General features: G+C 46.2%; 1 protein-coding gene across 1 annotated transcript in view; it reads right to left on the bottom strand.

Moving 5' to 3' along the window:
- The window catches only part of HYDIN (HYDIN axonemal central pair apparatus protein), a 39,933-nt gene extending 20,250 nt beyond the window's left edge, over window positions 1–19,683 (bottom strand). The window contains exons 1-5 of the mRNA XM_042027746.1: window positions 19,659–19,683; window positions 18,219–18,372; window positions 17,252–17,267; window positions 16,460–16,579; window positions 7,043–7,242 (exon numbers count right to left, since the gene is read on the bottom strand). Of these exons, the coding sequence (XP_041883680.1) occupies window positions 7,043–7,242; window positions 16,460–16,579; window positions 17,252–17,267; window positions 18,219–18,372; window positions 19,659–19,683 (515 nt within the window). The remainder of the gene's footprint in view (window positions 1–7,042; window positions 7,243–16,459; window positions 16,580–17,251; window positions 17,268–18,218; window positions 18,373–19,658) is intronic.
- Window positions 19,684–19,958: the final 275 nt, after the last annotated feature.

Below are 19,958 nucleotides of genomic sequence, written 5' to 3'. Positions count from 1 at the left end.
CAGCACAAGGCATTTCACTTGACAGGGTAATGTCCACAGTGTGCAGCTCGGGATGCTCTGCTGCCATGAAAGCACATTTACTGAACCTAGATGAATCTGCCCTATCATTATTTACACAACACAATCTTATTAGAGGCTGTCAATTCTCTCATCCTTACATCCTTTGGATACATTTCCTACGGATGACAGGATACAGCTCTTTCTACAACCTGGGCAAAGCAATGTCTGGACTTGAAATTCAAAGGCAGACTTTTTTATAGAGCAGTAGTGCAGATGTTTTTTGGGTTGTGCAGTCCTGCATAAGGCTGTGACACAGCAGAAACACCACTGTGTTTTATCCTATCACCCAGCTGCATGACTATGGACACAGTTATTTTAGCACATCATGATCACTTTTAACTGCCTGGAAGTGAAGAAATTGAGCCCTGGGTCATCTCTGTGGGGCCTGTAAAAAGACTGAGGGGGAACTTACAGAAAAGCTAAAACATCTCTCTGAATTCTTCTAATACTACATGATCAGCCTGGTGCAGAAGGGAATACTGTTCAGAATAGCACAAATTGTTCTTAAATATAAAGACAAATTTGATTTAGCCTGAAAGTATATCTCAGTGATTGGATGAGCAAACCCTTGAACAAGATTTCAAAATAAATTTCAGGGTTTATGAAGAACATTTTCCTAGGATTCAACAGCTGGTACTTTTCTTCATCAACTACTGCTCTAAATATTTGAAAGCTGGTAGCCAGATTGATTAGACAGAATAGAAATAAACAGTCCCTGCTGCATTTAATCTTCTGAGATGATTCTTCCTCTGTCCCTGTCACTCCCTCTTTGCTGAATTTGGATATGAAATCTTTTTAGGAGTGCATGACAGTCAAATTTGGAATATTTGGCTGTTATAGAAAGCAAGTTCATTTTCATTTGCCCAGGTTTTCAGAAGCCTGGGCCTTGCTCTCATCTCTTCTACGAGCACAGCTGAGTCATTCCCAGGTTACAACAAACCCCAGAGTATCCTCACCAGCAGCACTGCTGGTGTTAATGATCAGAACTTCCCAACATGGTGCAGGCCTCAGCCAAACACCCCCTGAGCCCAGGCACCACATTCCAAGAGAAAGGTCTCTATACAAAGGAATCACATGAAAACTGATGGGGATGAAATGGGTTCAGGACTGGTTGTGGCTCTTCAGACAGCTCTCTGGCATGATAAAAATCAACTCATTTTCAATCAGACTCCTCACTGTGCAGCCAAGTACTCCCCATTATCTCCTCTGCACTGTGCTTAGGAAGACCTGTGTGTCTTGCTGGATGAAAGACTCCAGCACAGGAATATCTGGGAGCCAGCATGGGGGCTTTGTTCTGCCCAGCATGAAGGAGCCTTCCAGAATATGCTGGAAAGGACACCAAAACCGTGGGATGATGAAAGACAGCACTGCTGCATGGCCAGGGTGCCACAGGCCATTTTTAATCTTTATTGCTGCTACAGTAATGATACACTGGGGTACCTGCCTGGTTGAAACATTGCTTTTGGCCCATGGGGAAAACACTGCTTTCATTCTAATGGCAAAGACAGACTCGACATACCACTTAATAAATCAATCACCCTTCAAGCTGCTCTACTGCTTCTCAGCAGATGCTGATTGATCCACAAGGAGAGGAATCTAATGAATGGGCAGTTCTGCCCTGAAACACATCCAGAGGTAATGACACTTAAGAACGTATTTGTGGTTTCCGGGGATGATGGAGTGGGCAAGCTGCAGTCAAGGATGACCTGCAAAGAGATGGAAACCACATTCTTCCAGAAATCCTTCATGTGATAAAAATGGGCTGTGTGGGCTCACATGAAATCGGTTTCTGTGCATATGTGGGGATGAACAAAACAGCCTGAAGGAGAGTTTTAACTTCCAAACAACCCACCTAGAACACAACCCCCAGTCTGTGCTCATGCAGTCAACTCTGCAGGTTGCTTTAGCAGGGATTTTGTCAGGAGGGGTGTTACATAGTTGTGGAGCTATAAAGCTGTGCAAAAAAACCTCAAGCAACTGAAGCACAAACTTTATTCCCCTTCATGTACCCTCAGAATGACAGACTATCTGTCTTGAAACACAGTGCCCTGGTGAGAGGGCAAAGGCCATACTCTGTTTGCAAGCAGCAGAATAACCTTATCTAAAACAGTATAAAAATCATTATTACAAGAGTTCTAGACAAGGGGAACAAAGGCAGGAAGTGGTTGTTACCTATTAGCTGTTTTGACAGAAATTAGCACTTTGGAGACCAATTAGGCTCACCCATCAAGCTAATTAATTGGAACTATAAAAGCCTATAACCAATCAGCTGGATAAAGCATTAGGTACCAATCCTGCATCTGTGGCAGCACTGCTACTATTAAGAAACAAAATCAACACATAATTGCACAAACTGCCATTTACACCTTTTTTTTTGCTTACAATAACTGACTCCCTCAACTCACTTTGAAGCAAACACACAAGGACATAAAAGTTCAACAGGAAACAGCCATGCTCCTTGGAATTCTCACAAGAGAACGAAAAGCAGAAGGAGCAACAGTTGCCCGTGACTGGCAGAAAGAAAAATCCCTCTGCAAAGTTTTAAAATTCCTGACAGTCCAAGGCAAAGCTTGGTCCTGTAATAACTGCAGCATCAGACTGGCTTACACATTAAAGTAACACAGGAAACAAGATCTTCTAAAACTTACAGGATACAATAAATTTCTACCAGCTGCCAGCGCCAAACACAAACAGAAAAGATTACATCCGTTGATGCACCACAGTGAAGCTCTGGAATCAAAAGAGGCTGCTCCTTGGGAAGCAGAAGGTTTCCCCAACTCTGAGCACTTAGTGCTTATTATTATCCAAACTGTCTGGATGAATGGAGAGTTGCATGAAGATGGACAACACAGTGGTGGCCAACGGGAGCTCAGGGTCTGCTGCTATGAATTTAGCCCAATAGTAGCTTAATGCTGCTCCCAGCAGCATCAGAGCCCCCTCAAACACTCACACAAGGCTGATTTCAACCTGAAAAGGGTTTTGGTATTCCCAGCCTGGTATCCTGCACAACACATGAGTGACTCAGATAAATACCTAATGTGGTAGTGAATTGCTCAGGCAAGTATTGAACATCCTCCTCTTTGGCTGAAGTCAATATAAATGGAAAGCACTCAGGAACTTGTCTGAGTGATCTCAGGAATATAAAGTGCAAGGTGACAAGACCTAAACCTCAGTTAAACCCTGCTGCCTATCCACATCCATCGGGGGGTTTACAAAGAAAAAAAAAGAAAGAAAGGAAAAGGCTTGATCTAGAGACTAAATCAATAGGATTTTCATTTCATTTCTCAAACAAGTTCCTGGAAGCCACCGATTGCAACACCAGCCTTGCCAGACAAATGACGACCCATGGTAGGAAGGGGTTTCTTAAAGAGAAAGAACAGGGCTATGAAAAGGTGGTTGTTTTCTGCAACATCTACACAAAAGCACAGATGAGTATCAGAGCAAGGCAGTAGTTTTCTCAGATGCTTTACCCTCGTGAGTAGCTAAGATGTTCACAGGTGCTGGCACATCCATACTAGATTTCCTTGTTCAGCCTCAAACAACAATAATCAGCCAGAGCTGGGAGTTTCCTGCATGTGTACATTGACCACTAACACACCACCAAGCCCTTGCACGGATGGCCTCACGTATCAAAGGAAGCTGATTCAGCCAAACCGGGCATCACTTCTAGCTGCAGAAAGGGATTCAGCATCACAACATGTTTATATTCAGCTGGCAACCCCATGCTGCTCTGCACAGCAGCTGAGCACTCACTAACAAGCTGACAATTCCCCTTGGCCCATTTGCAATGCTGGGTAGCCTCTACTACAGCTTCCCCTGCTGCCAGTTAAGCACACCCAGTCCTGTAGTTACACATCATCTTCCCCAAGCCCCAGTGACGCCAATACATCCCATCGAACTCACTGCCATTCCACAGGTGACTGAAGAGTTCCACATCAGCTCCCTAAGTAGCCATTTCAAAATGTGCCTTAATTTTTCCTGTGATCTCATGCTTCATTTTCCCCATCAGAGATGATGCCAGGGCTTTTTTCCCCTCAGTGTTTTCCCCTAGTTCTCTGCAATGAGGCTCAAGGGTCTGACTGCCAGCAATCCCATCCGAGGATGGTTTGTGAATAGTCCAGAGAGGGTTAAGAGCTATTTGCATGCACAACTTGACACTGACTGCCTCAGGAATCTCTTTTCCTGCCACCTATAAACATCACCTTAAGGGATGCAAATGTCAGGGCACTACCTGTCCTGTGAGATTACAGCCTAGGAATCAGACAGGGCTTGAAGACCAAAGAATAATTATTGTTTAATTTGCATGGGGTTGTTTGGGTTTTTTTACCTTGAAAACATCCCATTTTAGCCTAAGAAAGGGCATATTTTACCAGCATTTCAATGAAAGCTACTCTAAGAGGAGCCACAATCAAAACACTGAATGAGTGCAAATGCAGATTAGAACAATATAGTGACATGGAAACAAGACCCAAAAGGAGGATCCCATTTACAGCCTGAAGAATTCAATCCCAGCTAAATGAAGCACCATTAACAGGAGCACATCAAGGGAGCTGAACTGGAGGTTTCTGTGTATTCACCAGTGATGCAATCTAGGACTCTGGGATGTCATCCAAGCTGGTAACTGTTTGCTTGGCCCACCAGACAAGCTCCATGCAATGCGTTGGAAATAATGATGAAAATGTTTTTGTGCGCTTTGGGTTTAGCAGGAGCAATTAGGATTTGTCGCCAGGTAAACAGTTCTTGGCTGAGAAACAAAACTCAGTCCTTTAACGCTTAGGGAGAGCTCAGGTGAAACACACTTCTGCCCAGCAGCTGCTGCGATTTGGGCTCTTGTACAGCCCCACTGAGAAAACAAAAGTTCTTGGTCTTAGTGCTTTGCTGGTGGTCAATTTTTCACCTTAAAAACACGTTCTGCAGAGTTTGGTGGGGATTAGAGCAACACACAAAAAAATAATGAGAACAACTGGAGCCGTGGGCAAGCTGAACTTTATACATGTCAGTAGTGACAGCTGATGAAAATGCTGCAGTTTCTGCTCATTAAGGAGCTATTCCTGCAATTAGGCCTGACCTGTTCCCATGACCACCAGTGAGAACATCACTACTGGCTAGTGGAGAAGCCTTGGGCCAGCCCTGTTTATGTGCTGGACCTGAGACTTTGCAGAGAGGAGAGGAAAGACAAAGCCCCACAGCCCAGAGCTGGATTACTCTACTCCTGCATCTGCCCTGATGGTAGTGCCAGGATTGCTGGAGGTCTCTGCTGGGGCCTGGGGGGATCAGTGCCTGGTGTGGGAAACACAGAATTATTTTTCCTATTCTTCTGTCAGAAATTTTGCCAGAACAGAGAAGCTCTGGGGGAAGTTAAGGGGAATTCCTGTCAATACTTGAGCATTGCATTCTATCCTGTTCCCTTCCTACTCCTGTCCCTTGTCTACATATTCCTGCCCTTAGATGGCAGGATAGGAATAACACTCCAGGGGGTGACTTCAGGGGATGCCTGAGAAAGAACATATCTTCCTATGTTCAGATTATCAGAAGAAGAGGGTGCAGCCAAGTTCAGGACTCAGTTCTTAGGACTGAGAAACCGAGTGCAAATCAGCCCCTGCATCTCCTACGTCCCACCCCAGGCTGTACCCACCAGACACCTCTTACTGCTGCAGCAGGAACTCGTTACCCCTCACATAGACGTGGCTCTCCAAGAACCAAAGACGCAAGTTCCACAGTTATACTTAACTCCTCTGAACTTCAGCCAACATCATGATCTGTTCCCTGAGCCCACAGATAAGAAGAGCTGCAAAGGAGACATCCCTGACACACTGTAACAGCCAAATGAAAACCACTGCCCAGAGATGGAGCTGGCAGGCTAAACTTTGGCCTCTCATCCATTAATTGTGAGCTGTTTCTTAAGATAATTCTTGTCCCATTAGATCTACCCTTTCCATGAATCACTACTGCTCCCGACAGGCAGAAAAGATAAGGTTTGATGGTTTTTTAATAGCTTGTTTTCTTCTGCTTTTTTAACTATGTCCTTTTGTAAATTTGCTTTCTTGTATGACATCTGAACTTTTATGGGTCCAGATCTCCCAATGGCACCTTGCAAGCCCCAGACACTGGTCTTGTTTTGAGCAGTGTGTTTGCTCAGATCATCTCCAGAGGTCCCTTCCAACAAAAGTTATTCTATGATTCTATCTTCTAAATCAGCCCAATTGCTTTTCACATATTCCCCAAATTTGTCATATTTCCTATACCCCTGTGCATATACCAATGGGCTGATGGTAGATGAACAGGCATTAGGGGACGTCAGCCTTTAAGAAAGTTCCCACTGAAGAATTCATGATGATGTTTTGACAAAACAAACAAAAAAAAAAAAAACCAAAAAAAGAGCAGAAACACAGGAATGTCTGAGTATTTAAAAAGAAATCTCAGTGAACGTGGGGATGACTTAATTAGAATAAAAATGCTGCTTCTATTCAAAGATTAAATCATCTTTTGAAATTTAAACTGGCTTTCAAAGGTTCACCATGAAACAGAAGAGATGACTGATGCCCTCAAGTGACAAGGGAAATCAGATCAGCTTTGACTGACAGGAACAGCACAGGCTGTCCACAGCACAGCTCACGTTGGGCATCTCATGAGAGGACCACTGGAAAACCACGTGCTTGTGGCCTCGCAGAGAACAGGCCTATTTGGCTGACAGTGCTGAGTAACCATTTCACAAGGTGCTTATGCTCAGGAGGGTGCAGCCAATACCTAACATGTTCCAGCACCCTCCAGGAAATCTGGGACAGAGAAAGCTCAAAGGCTGCATCCTGCTTAAAACATGAGAAGCGACAGCAAACCCCACACGTCCTGCCCACTTCCAGCCATGGCTGCAGGGCAGCAGCTCTGATGCTCTGGTTCCTTTTGTTGCTCTTTACCAACTCTGTTATCACCCAAACAGAGTTGGGTTTTGTTGTTTTGCACACTGAATGCTGAGCTGCCTCACCTCTGGGTGCTGAGGTGGTAACGAGCTGTCCGGTTACCAAGGTTGTGAACCAGCAGAGTCTTCTCACTGCTGTACTTGACCGGACACTCCGAGAAGTCCAGAAGGTCAGGGAAGTCCAGGATGGCTCGGGCACCAACGGCACAAATTGGCACAATGAACTCTTCCCTTTCGGTGATGCAGAGGAGCTGGTGGAAATAATCCTGCAGGAAAAGAAACTGTCTCAGCAAAGGACATTTAGTGTCATCCCCACAGCAGAAGACAACTGCTGTGTTCTATGACCCTAACAGTAGCATTCAATAATTAATAGTACTTTGTACCTCAATGACCTTTCATTCCAGTAGGATGACTTGGACAGGGCTGTTAACTTGCAAAGAAGAAACAACTCTATTGATTCACCTGCTTTCACAGCAGAACTTGACAAAATTATCTGATACTTTGATTCTGAGCCACCAAAATAGAGTAATTTCAGGTAGTGGATTACAGTAATAACAGAACCTGCTTTGACCACCACTGCAGACTATTAAAGGCACCACTAAGAACCCAGCTGTGCCACAACACTAACTCCAGTCCCAGCAATGCAGCAGTGCTGGGGGAGCTTGGCAGGGGTGCTCTGGTACATTTTCAAAAGGACTTTGCCACATGAACAATCAACAGCACATTTTTGGTGAAATACTTACCAAGCTGGAGATGGTAACTGCTTTAATGCCAGGTGAGTGTAGGGTGCACGTGTATTTCCCACATCTTCCCATAACATCATTGGGACAAGGCAAGGGACACACACACCCTTAAAAAGCCATCTGATCCATCTGCCCACACTGAACTCACTTGGCCCTAATGCCAAACTATTCTTGCCAGATGTCTGACAAGTACTTAAATCACTAAGAATTTCAGCCCTGCCCTCAGCAGCCTATTGCAGCTCTGCCCTGGGCTTAGGGAGAGCTCTTCCTGTGGGAGAATCTCCATCTCCCTTTAAATCTCACCCCAGCTGCAGGGGACACAGCAATAACTTTGCTGCCTCTGCTGCATGGTTGATGCCTTAATCACCTCCCTCTTCCGAGGTCTCTAGGAGTGATTCGGTGCCTACCTGGACAAAGGTGGGATGGAACTGCAAAAAGGAGGCCCTCAGGCATCCCTATCAGAGCAAACTAAACCCTGCTATTCCCAGTAGTTGGCTTGCTCAGGCAAGAGCCAGACAGCCCCTCCTTCAGCTGTCTGGCATTTAGCAGTAGGAAGGTGAATCAAATCACCAAAACCATTTCACTGTAGGGATGAGCAGATCAATCACTAGATGCACGATGTGGCATTGCTGTGCTGGCTGCATCGTCTTACCCCTGGTGAAATCAGTGGTAGAGCTGCTGCTGTAGGGCCAGGAGCCATTGCCTCCAGCAGCTCCTGTATCGATGAGCTGATAAAAGCTCTGCCTCTTATCACTCACTTGCTGGCCGATCTTTTCTCTTCAGTGCATTCAACTCGTTTGATATTTTTATCATTGTTGAAGCAGCAAGCAGACAATTTGATTTAGGAACCGCACATAGCAGCAAGCTCTCTTAACCAGAACCAATTCAGATTCTTCCATGGTTGGGACCTCCTGCTCCCATACCCATCCTCTCCAAACTTGGAAAGGGACCTAAGGCTGCCAGAAGAGGCACAGACACACAGCTATTGCTTTAACCCAAAGCTAATACCCAGTGCCTACCAACCACCTGCTCAGCAGCAGTTTAAACTCACCCTAACAGCTGCAGCCACATCCAAGATGGTAAAAGAATAAAGAAGGATCTTTTTTTTTTTCCCCTAGACCTCTCAAATATTCACACTTGAAATTGCAGAAGTGCTTTTGCTTCTCCTATTTGGAAGGTAAAAATAGCAGGAAGGGAACTGCAGCAAACGACCTACAGCACTGAAGATCACATTTCAGGAGAGCGTTTCATCTTCAGCAAGTCTTTCTGAATTAGCAATTTTGCACTCAATCTTGCAGCCTAAGCCCTCTAAAATAAAAGCAACGGGCAGCCCATGGGAATTTAAAGCACCTATTATCTGGGCACTTCACGTCCCAGACTGCTCAGACCCTCAGAAACTCCATTAGCAAATGCAGAATGCTATTTACCTTTTTTTGGTTGTTGTTATTTTGGCCACACTACTGTAACAAAGGCATTGTAAATCCAATTGAAAGCTGTGTGTCTTTTTAAGCCTTGGCATCCTCTATTCAGTTATCTCTCCCTTCCAGATGCCAGGTAGACTGAAGAGGATGCAAGGAGTTCAGATCAGTACGGGGATAAAGAGAAAAGAAACTTCAACAGCTGGAGGTATCAGAGGGAAGTAAAAGGGAATTTTCAGTCATTGTCATTGCTAAGAAGTGAGGGGATCAGCATAAATGTAAATAAGAGCCCAAGGAATAAATCCCTCCAAAAGCCAGCACAGGCACCCATTCCCAGCTCTGCTGCTGGTGGTGGGCACTGGGACTGGAGGCACAGGCGGGCTTGGGAAAGGGGACTTCTCTGTGTCTGCCAAGGCAAGGCAAGAGCAGCGAGGCAGCCATGACCTTGAGGAGGACGCTGCCTCTCGCCGCCCATGCCCATGCACGTTGTGTGCTGAGCCCCTTCTACAGGGATGCTGCAGCCAGAGGAAGGCTTGACCCAAAGCACTTCAGAGTGTGCTGACCCTTCAACTCCATGATGGCCCCCCAAAGTGGATGCAGTGTCAGGCCAAAAAGGGGGAAACCGGAGCAGAGAGGGGTGTGCTAGGCAGAGGCTGGCTGTCCCTGCTGCTGTGAACTCATGGTTCGCTCAGCTTCAGAAAGCTGAATTGCCTTCCCTTGGGAAAAGAGGATTGCAAATTCTCCACTGCAGCACTGCCCTGTGTTATCAGGACACTAACTCTGGGACAAAACCCAGGGGGACAGCTGAAACCAGTTCAAAATCTTGCTTTTATTCTGCAAACCCTAAGCAGACTGTTTAAAACCAGGTTTCTATATAGGCCTGAGTGAGCAAGAGGGTGCATCACTTCTATGCTTTATAGATTATTTAGACACAGCTTCAGGCTACAAATTTTCGTGCAAATATCCCTTTTGCCTTCAAACAACCCTTCTCTCAATTTCAAGAAAAGTACAGATGACTGTAGGATCATTCCTCTGCTCTTATTCCTCTTTGATAAGCAAAATGTTACAAGCTGTGGCCTTCCAAATATCGCCCTCGGCATTCAAATTAGTAGCCACTGAAACTAAACCAACTGCTTGTCTCAGATGTTATTTCCTTGAATTATAGAATTGTTTCATTTGGAAAAGACCTTGAAGATCATTAAGTCCAACCATTAACCCAATACTGCTCTCAGGCCCTTTGCAGACTCAGGCCAACATTAATTGGTGTCACAGTGATATCAACCTTGATGCCTGCCCGGTACACCAGACTCAGATGTCAGTTATCCTGCATAACCAATCCTAAATCCTTCACTGAACTCCCTGCAGCAGACAACTTGCAATGAAAACATCCCTGTAGCATGAGGTAATATAATAAGTCAAGCAGGGAAAGCTCCCTGCTGAAACCATGATATCATATAGGCTGGAAAACAGAGCCATTAAAAAAAGGGGAGAGACTGAAGGATGAGGAAAGCTCCACAGGAGAAGGGGTACCCCTGCTCCTGCCCCTTCAGCTACCAATTCACAGTAGTCTTTGAAAGCAGGCCCTGTTCTCCAGGTTCATTCTTGTGCTTTCATTTGCTTTCATCTTCTGTCCCTTTCCTCCCTGCAAGAGTCATCTTAAAAGTCTGTTTGGAACAACTTTGGTGCGCTACAAAACATCTAAGAGGGCTGGACTGAATTTTAAAGGAGTTAATTTCAGTAACGCAGTAACTCATCGTTCTGTCATCTTTCCTATTAATCAGTGAGCAATATTTCAGTCTCCACTGAGCATTAGGAATGAATTTTGCAAACCTTACAGATTGAACTGGTATTGCCTGAAAAATATTGTCTTCCTACAGTGGAAAGAACAATAGGACAGAACAGAATAAGCTGTGCTATGATTTTATGTGCTCCCTGCTTCTTTCTTCCTTTCAGATAATCCCTTAATAAGCCTGAAGGACACACAAATACAAACATTCCTGTCTGTTGGGTATTTGCCAGTCAGTTCCATAATGGTTTCCAATTAGGCAGAGACTGTCAGACCACAATGCAAGGACACCAGGGAACACAGGGTGGCATGAGAAGATCCATGCTGAGCAACTGGAGCCGTAAAACAGGAATGTGTAAATCAGAAGCAGCAAGAGGAACTAATTGGAAACGTTGCCCAGCAGAAACATTAGCATTTCATATTTATAATGCAAGTGCCAATAAACGAAGAGACATGTCAGCTATTCATTTACTTTCTGACAGCCCAACCATGTGATACATTCCCAAACGACTGCAAGACGATAGGAAACTGCTCATTTGTCAAGAAAGGGCAACATGGCACGTGGCATTTCAGCCACTAGCAGCTCACATGGTCCTTCTATTTAGGGCTCAGCCACAGTTTTGCCTTGAATCAGGAGTGACTTCACTGAAGTCAGACTTACCCCAGGGAAGAACAGATTCAAAGCAAGAGAATTATATAAACCAACTGCAACATCCACAACCCTGACACAGGGGTTTGTATCTGCAGCCCAAGTCACTGGGTCATCCATAATCCCTGTGGATCATGGAGCATGATCCACATGCTGCTCAAAGGCATGCCTTCCACAATTAAAACACAGATATTTTGCCAGCAACTTCAAGCCCGATGCAAGTGGCTTTTCAGAACCATTTCTCAACGCCTGCCTCTTTGCTAAGGGATTTTCAAGGTGCTCTGCTCCTGCTGCCCATGCTATTGATGTGTTTCTAGCTGAGCTACAGCACTCTGGTACTTCGCTGACTCGCATTCAATCAAGTACAAGACAAAATGTTCAATTTGCACAAAATTCTGATTCTGCGGTAAAAATCCTCACATGCTTCTTGCTGAGCAGCACACAACCCTCTCCTGATGCCCTACAAAACCCCTGCAAGGAGCCCAAAGCCCAGTTCAGTGAAACTGCTGGGGTGTCAGTGAAGCTGTGCAGAGAACCTCTCATTGGCAGAGCTCCCTGTGCCATGCACTCACCAGTTCAAGGGCAAGACAAGGGACAAAGTATGGGACATTAGTGCTCTTGTGGGTTATCTCCCCCTACTTCTATCTGTGGTGATGTTCACATGTTGCTCTGTTGCCTCTCAACTCCAAGTGCAGCACTTTGCCCTTCACAGGTATCAATTTACCTCTTTCACCCTGAAAATGAACACTAATTCATGCTAATAAATCACATTCTAAAGACACCAGTGTACTTTGCAAAGCCTACCTCAGTGATGTTAAGCTCTTGTGTCACTTGGGTAGTACAGAGAACTGCCCAAGGCCAGCATAATTTTTAGTCTAAATTTTAACAGTGTTAAATAATTCCTTAGTCCCTCCTAAGGAACAAGGATCTAGGGAACACAGGGCATTTCCCCTTTAGTTTTCTGTATCCATGCTGCTTGAGGATAGGACAAAGTGTTAAACTAAGTCTAAGCAGCAAAGGGAAGATGGGAAAACAGGTGCACCCAAAGAGATCCTGCACCTTTGCCTTGGTGCAGAAACATCAGCTGGCTCAGAGCTCTCCCCATCTTTGCCTCTCCAAACAATTCAGGTGAAGAACAGTGCTAAGAGATTTCAGGATGCTGGTGGAAAGAGTCAGCCTGCCTCTCTTTGTTTCCCTGCAAGGCTTCCTTCCATTCATATCTTAAATCCTCCTGTAATAACAAGCCTCCAGATAACAGCACGGGGATTAGACTTGCCAGGGCCTCAGCACTGATGTTCAAACCTCCAAGCAAAAGCACAGCATGTTTGGCACAGAGCAGTTGTGAGCTGCCAGAGCAACCAGCGACATGCATGAGGACACAGCCACAGCAGTGTCACTGCCCACAGGTTGTACTTGCCCTACACGAGCTCTTTCAGGCAGGTGTCCAAGTCACCTGCAGCTCACCAACCTCCTGCTGACTAAGAGTACGTAGAGCTCAGCATGCCTGTGCCAGGCTGGCTCCCTGCCATGGGCACAGCACCTCCCCTCCCCTGGCCTCGCAGCTGGGTCATGGGCAGGCAGGTGTCCTCAGGGACAGCACGGCTGCAAGCCTGGGGAACAGAGGGTGTGGAAACACATCACCTTTGCTTCAGTCCAGGGTGAGGCAGGGAAGTGAATCCCATCTGTCTGGGCAAAGCAGCTCAGCCAGAGGCAGTAGGGCAATGCCTTGTGGCAAGGAAGTGCCGAGCAGGTCAGACACCCGCACTAGGATGGAGACAGAACACCTGAACCAAGTCATCCTACAAGTCATTCTGCAAGCCTAAAGAACCTGCTTGCTTCTGCCTGCACACGGCCATGCAGCTGTGTTCCCAAGGGGGAATGTGCTACTGAAGGCAAAACAGCACGTGCTATCCTGGGGTAAGGAAGAGATTCCCTTCTAACAGACTGAGTTTGAGTGGGGCAGTCCAGCTGTGGGGATACAGTCATGTGGGCAGACCAGCAAGAGAAGGAGACCAGACACTGTGGCCTTACTGAGAGTAAAAGAAACCTGAAGGGCAAAAAGAAAAACACAGCAAGACAGAGAGACAACCCCCAAAACAAGGAGATGGCACTGAGAATTTAAATGGGCTGTAAAGAAGCAAGGGAGAAGCACAAGACATTACCAGGAAAGGTTGAGGCAGAAGATGAGAGCAGTCAACTTGCCAAAGTGATGGAAAACCACATGACACCCCAGGCTGTGCCTATCAATTATGGGTTTCAAAGGCATTTTCTGCCTGGAGAAACATGACCAGCACTGACTCACAGTGTGGTTTCATTACTAAACGCCAATCTCGGCTCTCCAGGAGCTCTTGCTGCCTGGTGATTGTGGCCAGGCAGCTGCCAGTGCAGGCAAGCTGGACTGCTGGGCATTCCTTCCTGCACCCAGGAGTCCCTGCAGGCACCCTGCTGCCAGGTTCTGCCCTCTGGAATACACACACACACAAACACACAGCAAAAAGGCATTTTCTAGCACACAGATATCAACCTCTGAGCACCAAATCACACCTCACAAAGTCTAAAACAAGTGATTTTGATGAACAGGCAGCTTCACTGATAAACAACAAACTCACTTGAAGCTTGGAAAAAAATGGAGGTTTGTTCTGCACATCGGTCCAAGCCTGATAATCCATAGCCAAGGAAGTCCTGAACTCTCCAAATTCTGTCTGCTTCCAGCAACACCCTGGGGCAGTGAGTTCCAGGGGCTAATTTCACACTGAAGACAAACATTTTGGTCACCAAGACCCCTGGAAGATGAATACACATGGCTAAGACCATCAGCAAAAGCCACCCAGGATATCTCTGAGGGTGGTGAGGAGCAGTTGGAAGACAGAAAAGCAATTTGACAGCAAACAGGTGAGGAAGTTCTAGATTTGAATGATTACAGAGCCTCTGTTTGGAATACGCTTGGCTGTTAGCTGGATTTTTAGGGAGCAGACAACCTCAGTTACCACACAATCTAAGTCAGTGTGATTCAGAGGAATCTGATGAGAAACCTTGGAGACAGAACACAATGTTGCTTTTCTCCAGTACATTACCAAAAGCCAACAAAATCAGAATACAATAACTTCTCTTGGGATTATCATCTCTGTCTTTATTTTCCTCAGAGCTGAATCTTACTTTTACACCAGTGCTGTCCAATGGTTGAGGTCTTACTAGCTTCAAAAATAATTCTTTTGGGAAAAAAAATTAACAGCTCACACATGTGTATGCCCCTTTTCAGGGTATACAAATGCCAAGATGCAGCTGTACAAGTTCATTATTTTTTACTGAGAGTAGCAGAAATTTTAATGCAGACGTCCTTTTCCACTTGAGAAAGCAGAGCAAATTCACTGTTTGTCTGTTGGCTTGTACTTGGCAAAAACAAACATCTTCATGTGCTGCATGGATACTGGAGCAGCTGAAGCTAAAAGGCTCAGTGGGAACAAAAAAGAGCAGCAGGAACAGGGAAACTGAGGCACATTTGAATCAGCAGAGGAAACCTGCAGCAGATGTGCCAGAATCAGCATGGACCCCACCAACGGAATCACTTGGGCATGGACATCCATGCTGCACCTTCCCAATATTCCCAAGCTAAATGCCAGACCAGGAATGATTTAGTACTCTCCAGGAATAACTGAGGGACCAGAACTGCATCCTTCCCTGCCCTTTGCAGCCGTGTCCCTGTCAAAACCTGTTATCCCGGGATACACTTGGACTTCTCTTGTTGTTCCTCCACCTGTCATAAGCCCCAACAGCTTCTTTTGGCCACTTGTTTGTTTCTCCCAAGAGGTGGATTTGGAGAGGGGGTTAATTCATCTGCTCCTATCACACTTCCATCTTCCCATCCTGCCTTTCTCATGCATACCTCTTACTCTTCATTACACAACACCACCCTTAATTACACTGTTCTTTTTCTGGTCTTTCTCTACTTCCACTACACTTTACTGTTATGTATCAAGAGAAGCCCTTGTGTCTAAGAAAGTGCTTCGGGAGAAAAGATTGAACTCTTCTCCTTTCCTCTCTCTTTTCTTCCCACCAGCTTGCTCTTGGCACAAGCCTCATTTGAGAAAATGTTCCCCTGTCTGAAATTCAGAAGGTCTCAGTTTTTCTCTTTACAGTGGAACACAATTGCTGACATTTTTCAGCTTTTCCCTTCTCAACTTTCTTGGGAAATTGCAAAACAATCACAATTTTTTCAAGAGAAGGTAGAGACCTTCAAGAACACACTGCTCTGGAGGTGCTGTGGTTCTCCAAAGGGAAAGCAGAAACACCATGTTGCCTCTGGAAAACCTGAGCAGAGGTGAATTAAACTTAGCAGGAGCCTGAAATGGCACCTAAAGGCCTCCCACTGCTTCTGCTAAATCAGCCCGATTCCAAGGCTGTTTCAAAACACATTTCCTGCAGTGCCAATGCCACTAATTGTAACTAATTTCAGCATAAAGTAGAGAAGACTCAACACCTGAGCTTTAAGTTCAAGTTGCATAGAGGCAGCTAAATAAGCTTAGAGAGGCAGAGATTCCTGCCAGGAACCAGGATTAACCAAGGAGCCACAGGACACGGTGCACACTCGAGGTAAAGCGCGAGGGCAGGTAAGAACTGTACAGCCCTCAACATTCACATCAATCCAGGGCTTTCAAGGGAAAGAAAGGGGCTAGAAAAGGTCCTTTGGGTTAGATACCACCAACATACTGCCAAAATCAGGGGAGAATCGCCTGGGAAGATTTCCACCATCTTGCAGAACAAAGGTGCTGAGACATTTTATTCTGGATGTGCTGCAGCAGGTAACTTGCTGTGCTGTAAAGCACTGGAATTAACATCACTCTCCTCTTCCAGCTGCTCAGTGTTAAACCTCCACATCCCAGCACTTACCTTGTCCCTGTTCCTCAGAACCACTGGCATTTCATAGACCTCGCCAGGGGTGTAATTCTGAAACACCACCTCTGGTGAGAAAGGCTGAAGTGAGCGGTGATCTGGGTAAACTGCTGAGAACTGCAGAGGCAAGAGAGAGCAGGGAGAGGTTCAGCTGCTGGGAGGAACATTCGTGAATGAGAATCCTGCACTGATCCCCAGTGAGTACAGACTCTGGGTGAGTACATCTGCCCAGCTCACACTGGGGAAACAGTGGCTCTTCCACCTCTGCCCTGGGCTGCTCAAAAGCTGCTGCACCACACCGAGGAGGCTCAAGCCAAGCAGCTCTTTAGGCAGGTGTTTCTTCAGGTTTCCTTCTCAAAAATCCAAGGCAGCACTTAGCTCCTGCAGAGCCCTGTGCTAATGGGGTCACAGAGCTCTGGGGCACTGACTGACAGAGCCCTGAGTACTCCTGGAGCAAGTACAACTCCAAAACTTACATCAGGCTCCATGGGAAATAATTTTGGGATTACTTTTACTCTGAGATAGAGACTCCCACACAAGTCCAAACACTTCTTTTTATCTGATGCTTAGACACCAGTGAGAAGAGTACCAGAGGAGGTAAGGGCAAAAAGAAAGTAACGCAGCAGTTAGGAAAAAGACAAGTGAGGTGAATGCTGAATGGGGATAAGACTCAGCTCTTTTCTCAGCAGTTTTGGGCAACTTGAGCAAGACTGAAGTTGGTGTCTCCTTTTTACATGAGCTTTAAATGGCTGCTTTCTTGTAATCTATTATTGGTGTCATATTTATTACCATTGCAGAGGCATGTCTGGAATGATACAACAGTAAATGCTTACTGAGCAAAGACATTACTTTGACAAAACCCCTCCCTGCTTTTGTCTCCCCTCTCCAGCAGCACTGTTCCCACTCAAAACACACAGGCAGGTGTCCTGCACCTCCACAGGAGTCACAAGTGGCTGAAGTGAGGGGCTGCAGCATACTGCCAGTTATTTGTGCATCTGACTGAGGCATTCCCAGCCTCCTGTGCTATCCAGGGCAGTGCTTAATCAGTTTGTTGCAGCTCTCTTGCTGACAATTTCAACAGCCTATCTCAGTCATTGACCCACTGGGACTGTGCTTTAAAGTGAGCAGCCCTCTAAGAAAAGCAGCTTTAAACACACCCCTCAGCAAACACTGATCCAGATAAAGCACATCCACTCCCCTCTGCCCTGGGCAAGTCCCCTGTACATCTGGCAGCCTGCAAAATCTAACACCCTGTCAGTGTCCCACGCATTGTTCCAACCCAAAGCTTTAATACAATTAGTTTTCTTAAATCAGGAGTAATCACCACAGGCCCTCAGCCTTCAAAGGCCAACACTGCCACTGTGGAGGGAATCCTATAACCCTAAGCATTTGACAGTGACCACACCAAAGCAAGAGGTGGCTATTTCAGCAGAAGAATGGAAAATGGCAAGCTCATTCCCTTGTGCTCTGCCCAAGCCTTCTCTCAGGGATGGCAGCTACACTCCAGCAAACCCCACCAGCTTCAGCAGAGGTTATTTCTGTTGACTTAGCACAAATTGGGACTCCAGTGTCTCAGCAAGGAAAAATGCTTTGCCTTTCCCCCACCAGAAGGACCTCCACCACCACCAGCAGTTTGAAACGACAGCAGGATCTGGACACTGAGATATTTCAATGAGCTGGAGGGAAGCCTGTCACAAGTACACACCCACTTCAAATGTCACATCAAACAGCAAGGAAAAGGGCAGGGAAAGGCTACCTTGTGATGGAGGTCTCACTCTTGTCTTGAAGCTGGACAGCCTGGGGCAGATTCATCTCCTGAGTGCTGGCCAGCCTCTGCTTGATAGTGAGAGACATCTCCTTCTGAAAGGCAGAGGGAGTCAGCTGAAAGGTAAAAAAAATAAGGCAAGAGACTCAGAAATGCCCTTGTTCAGAAAGGCTTTTCTTGTTCAAGTGCCAGTGATGAATAATTTGTGATCACAGCCACTAGGACTGTTCTGGAAGCCCTGGAAGTTACCTGCTGAAATATTTAACACCAGTAAATTAATGATATAGAGCAGAATGCACATGCTGTAACCACGTGGCTCTGTCCCATTAGCTTCTCTGTGATTTGATGTGACACGTTTGGGGATTTCTGCTCTTTGGGCATTTGTTTCCAGTTTAGTTCCATTGGATTGAGCCAGTGACCTTTGCAGAGAGTGGGGAGGAGTTATCAGAACTCCTCTAACTCCATCCTTGCACGACACTCACAACCCACAGCGTGGAGATGCCACTGCTGGGTGAGTCCGAGGGAGGCAGGAGAGCAGCACTGTGCCAAGACTGAAGTGCACAGGAATGGGTCCAAGTTTCAGTGCTCTCTTTTTAATGAGCACTGTGTGTTTTCTCTGTCTGGCCTCACAGACCCCTCCACAGCAGAACACAGAGAGATGTCCTTGACAGAGCCCCAGCACCAGGGCATCTCCAGTCAAGTGAGCTCCAGTCAGCAAAGGGACATTTGTGGATGGGAAGGAGGAATTGCCCTGACTCCACTGCTGGGCTGGATCTGTGCTCCACACAGGAGATGAGAGAGAAGAGCTGGTTTGGAACCTGTTCTAGCTGGGACCACGTCTCTCGAAGCTCCAGGCAGAGTTTGAGCTGCCCTCCCCCTGCGAGGTGCCTAAGGGCAGGTTGGTGAGAGCAGCACAAGTGAGTGTCCAACCTGGCAGAAGGAATTACTGCCACACAGAGGGGATGGAAAGAAGCACACGCTCACAGCTTCAGCTTTACATTGGTTTAACTTGCCTCTAGTCCCTTCGCTGGATTCATTGCCCTTCTCTGGTCTTGCTCCAGCACCTCAATGTCTGTCCTGAATGAGGGGCCCAGAACTGGACACAGCACTCTTGCCTGTTGAGAAGTGCAAATGGGTTTGATGTGATTATTTCACCAAACTCAGGGGGAACATTCCGTAGGTACATTTGTACACATAGATATAGATGTGCACATCTCTGTGCCTGTGTGTGGGAACTGATCATGGTCTACATGGTGAGTGAGTGAACTTTGACAACAAACTCTGCTGGGTCACTGTGGAAACCTACTCAGAAATTTCTTTAACACTGGTGTCTCCAGGCTGTGGCATCCTTCCAAACTGGAGAGCACAAGGCCTCCCCACCTTGTTTCCCTGGGCCACAAAGACACAGCAGAGTCTACTGGCATTTCTCACCTTTCCCTCCACCCTCCTCTCCCATGATTATTGGAACCCTATTTACTGGAATTATTAGCCAAATCCCTATTAATATTCAAACTGTCCTTTATAACTCTTCAGAATCTTCTCAGGAATTCAATTTCCACCAAAAGAATCTTCTTTTGGTGGGTACAGAAGGATGGCGAACATCACTTGGCTGCTTAATTTTTCAAGAGCGGCTGACCTGATGTGACTTTGAGTCTGGCCCTACTTAAGGACTCAGAGTGTTATGAACAGCCTCAAACCCAGGGACACTGCTGCCCCAAGCATTGACAAAAT

Source organism: Corvus kubaryi, unplaced genomic scaffold (genome assembly GCF_017639235.1).
Source record: "Corvus kubaryi isolate FWS band 111438036 unplaced genomic scaffold, C.kubaryi_AGA036_p1.0 37300, whole genome shotgun sequence".
Classification (NCBI taxonomy): Eukaryota; Metazoa; Chordata; class Aves; order Passeriformes; family Corvidae; genus Corvus; species Corvus kubaryi.
Note: the sequence above shows the minus strand (reverse complement) of the source record. Positions and strands in the feature narration are given on the sequence as shown.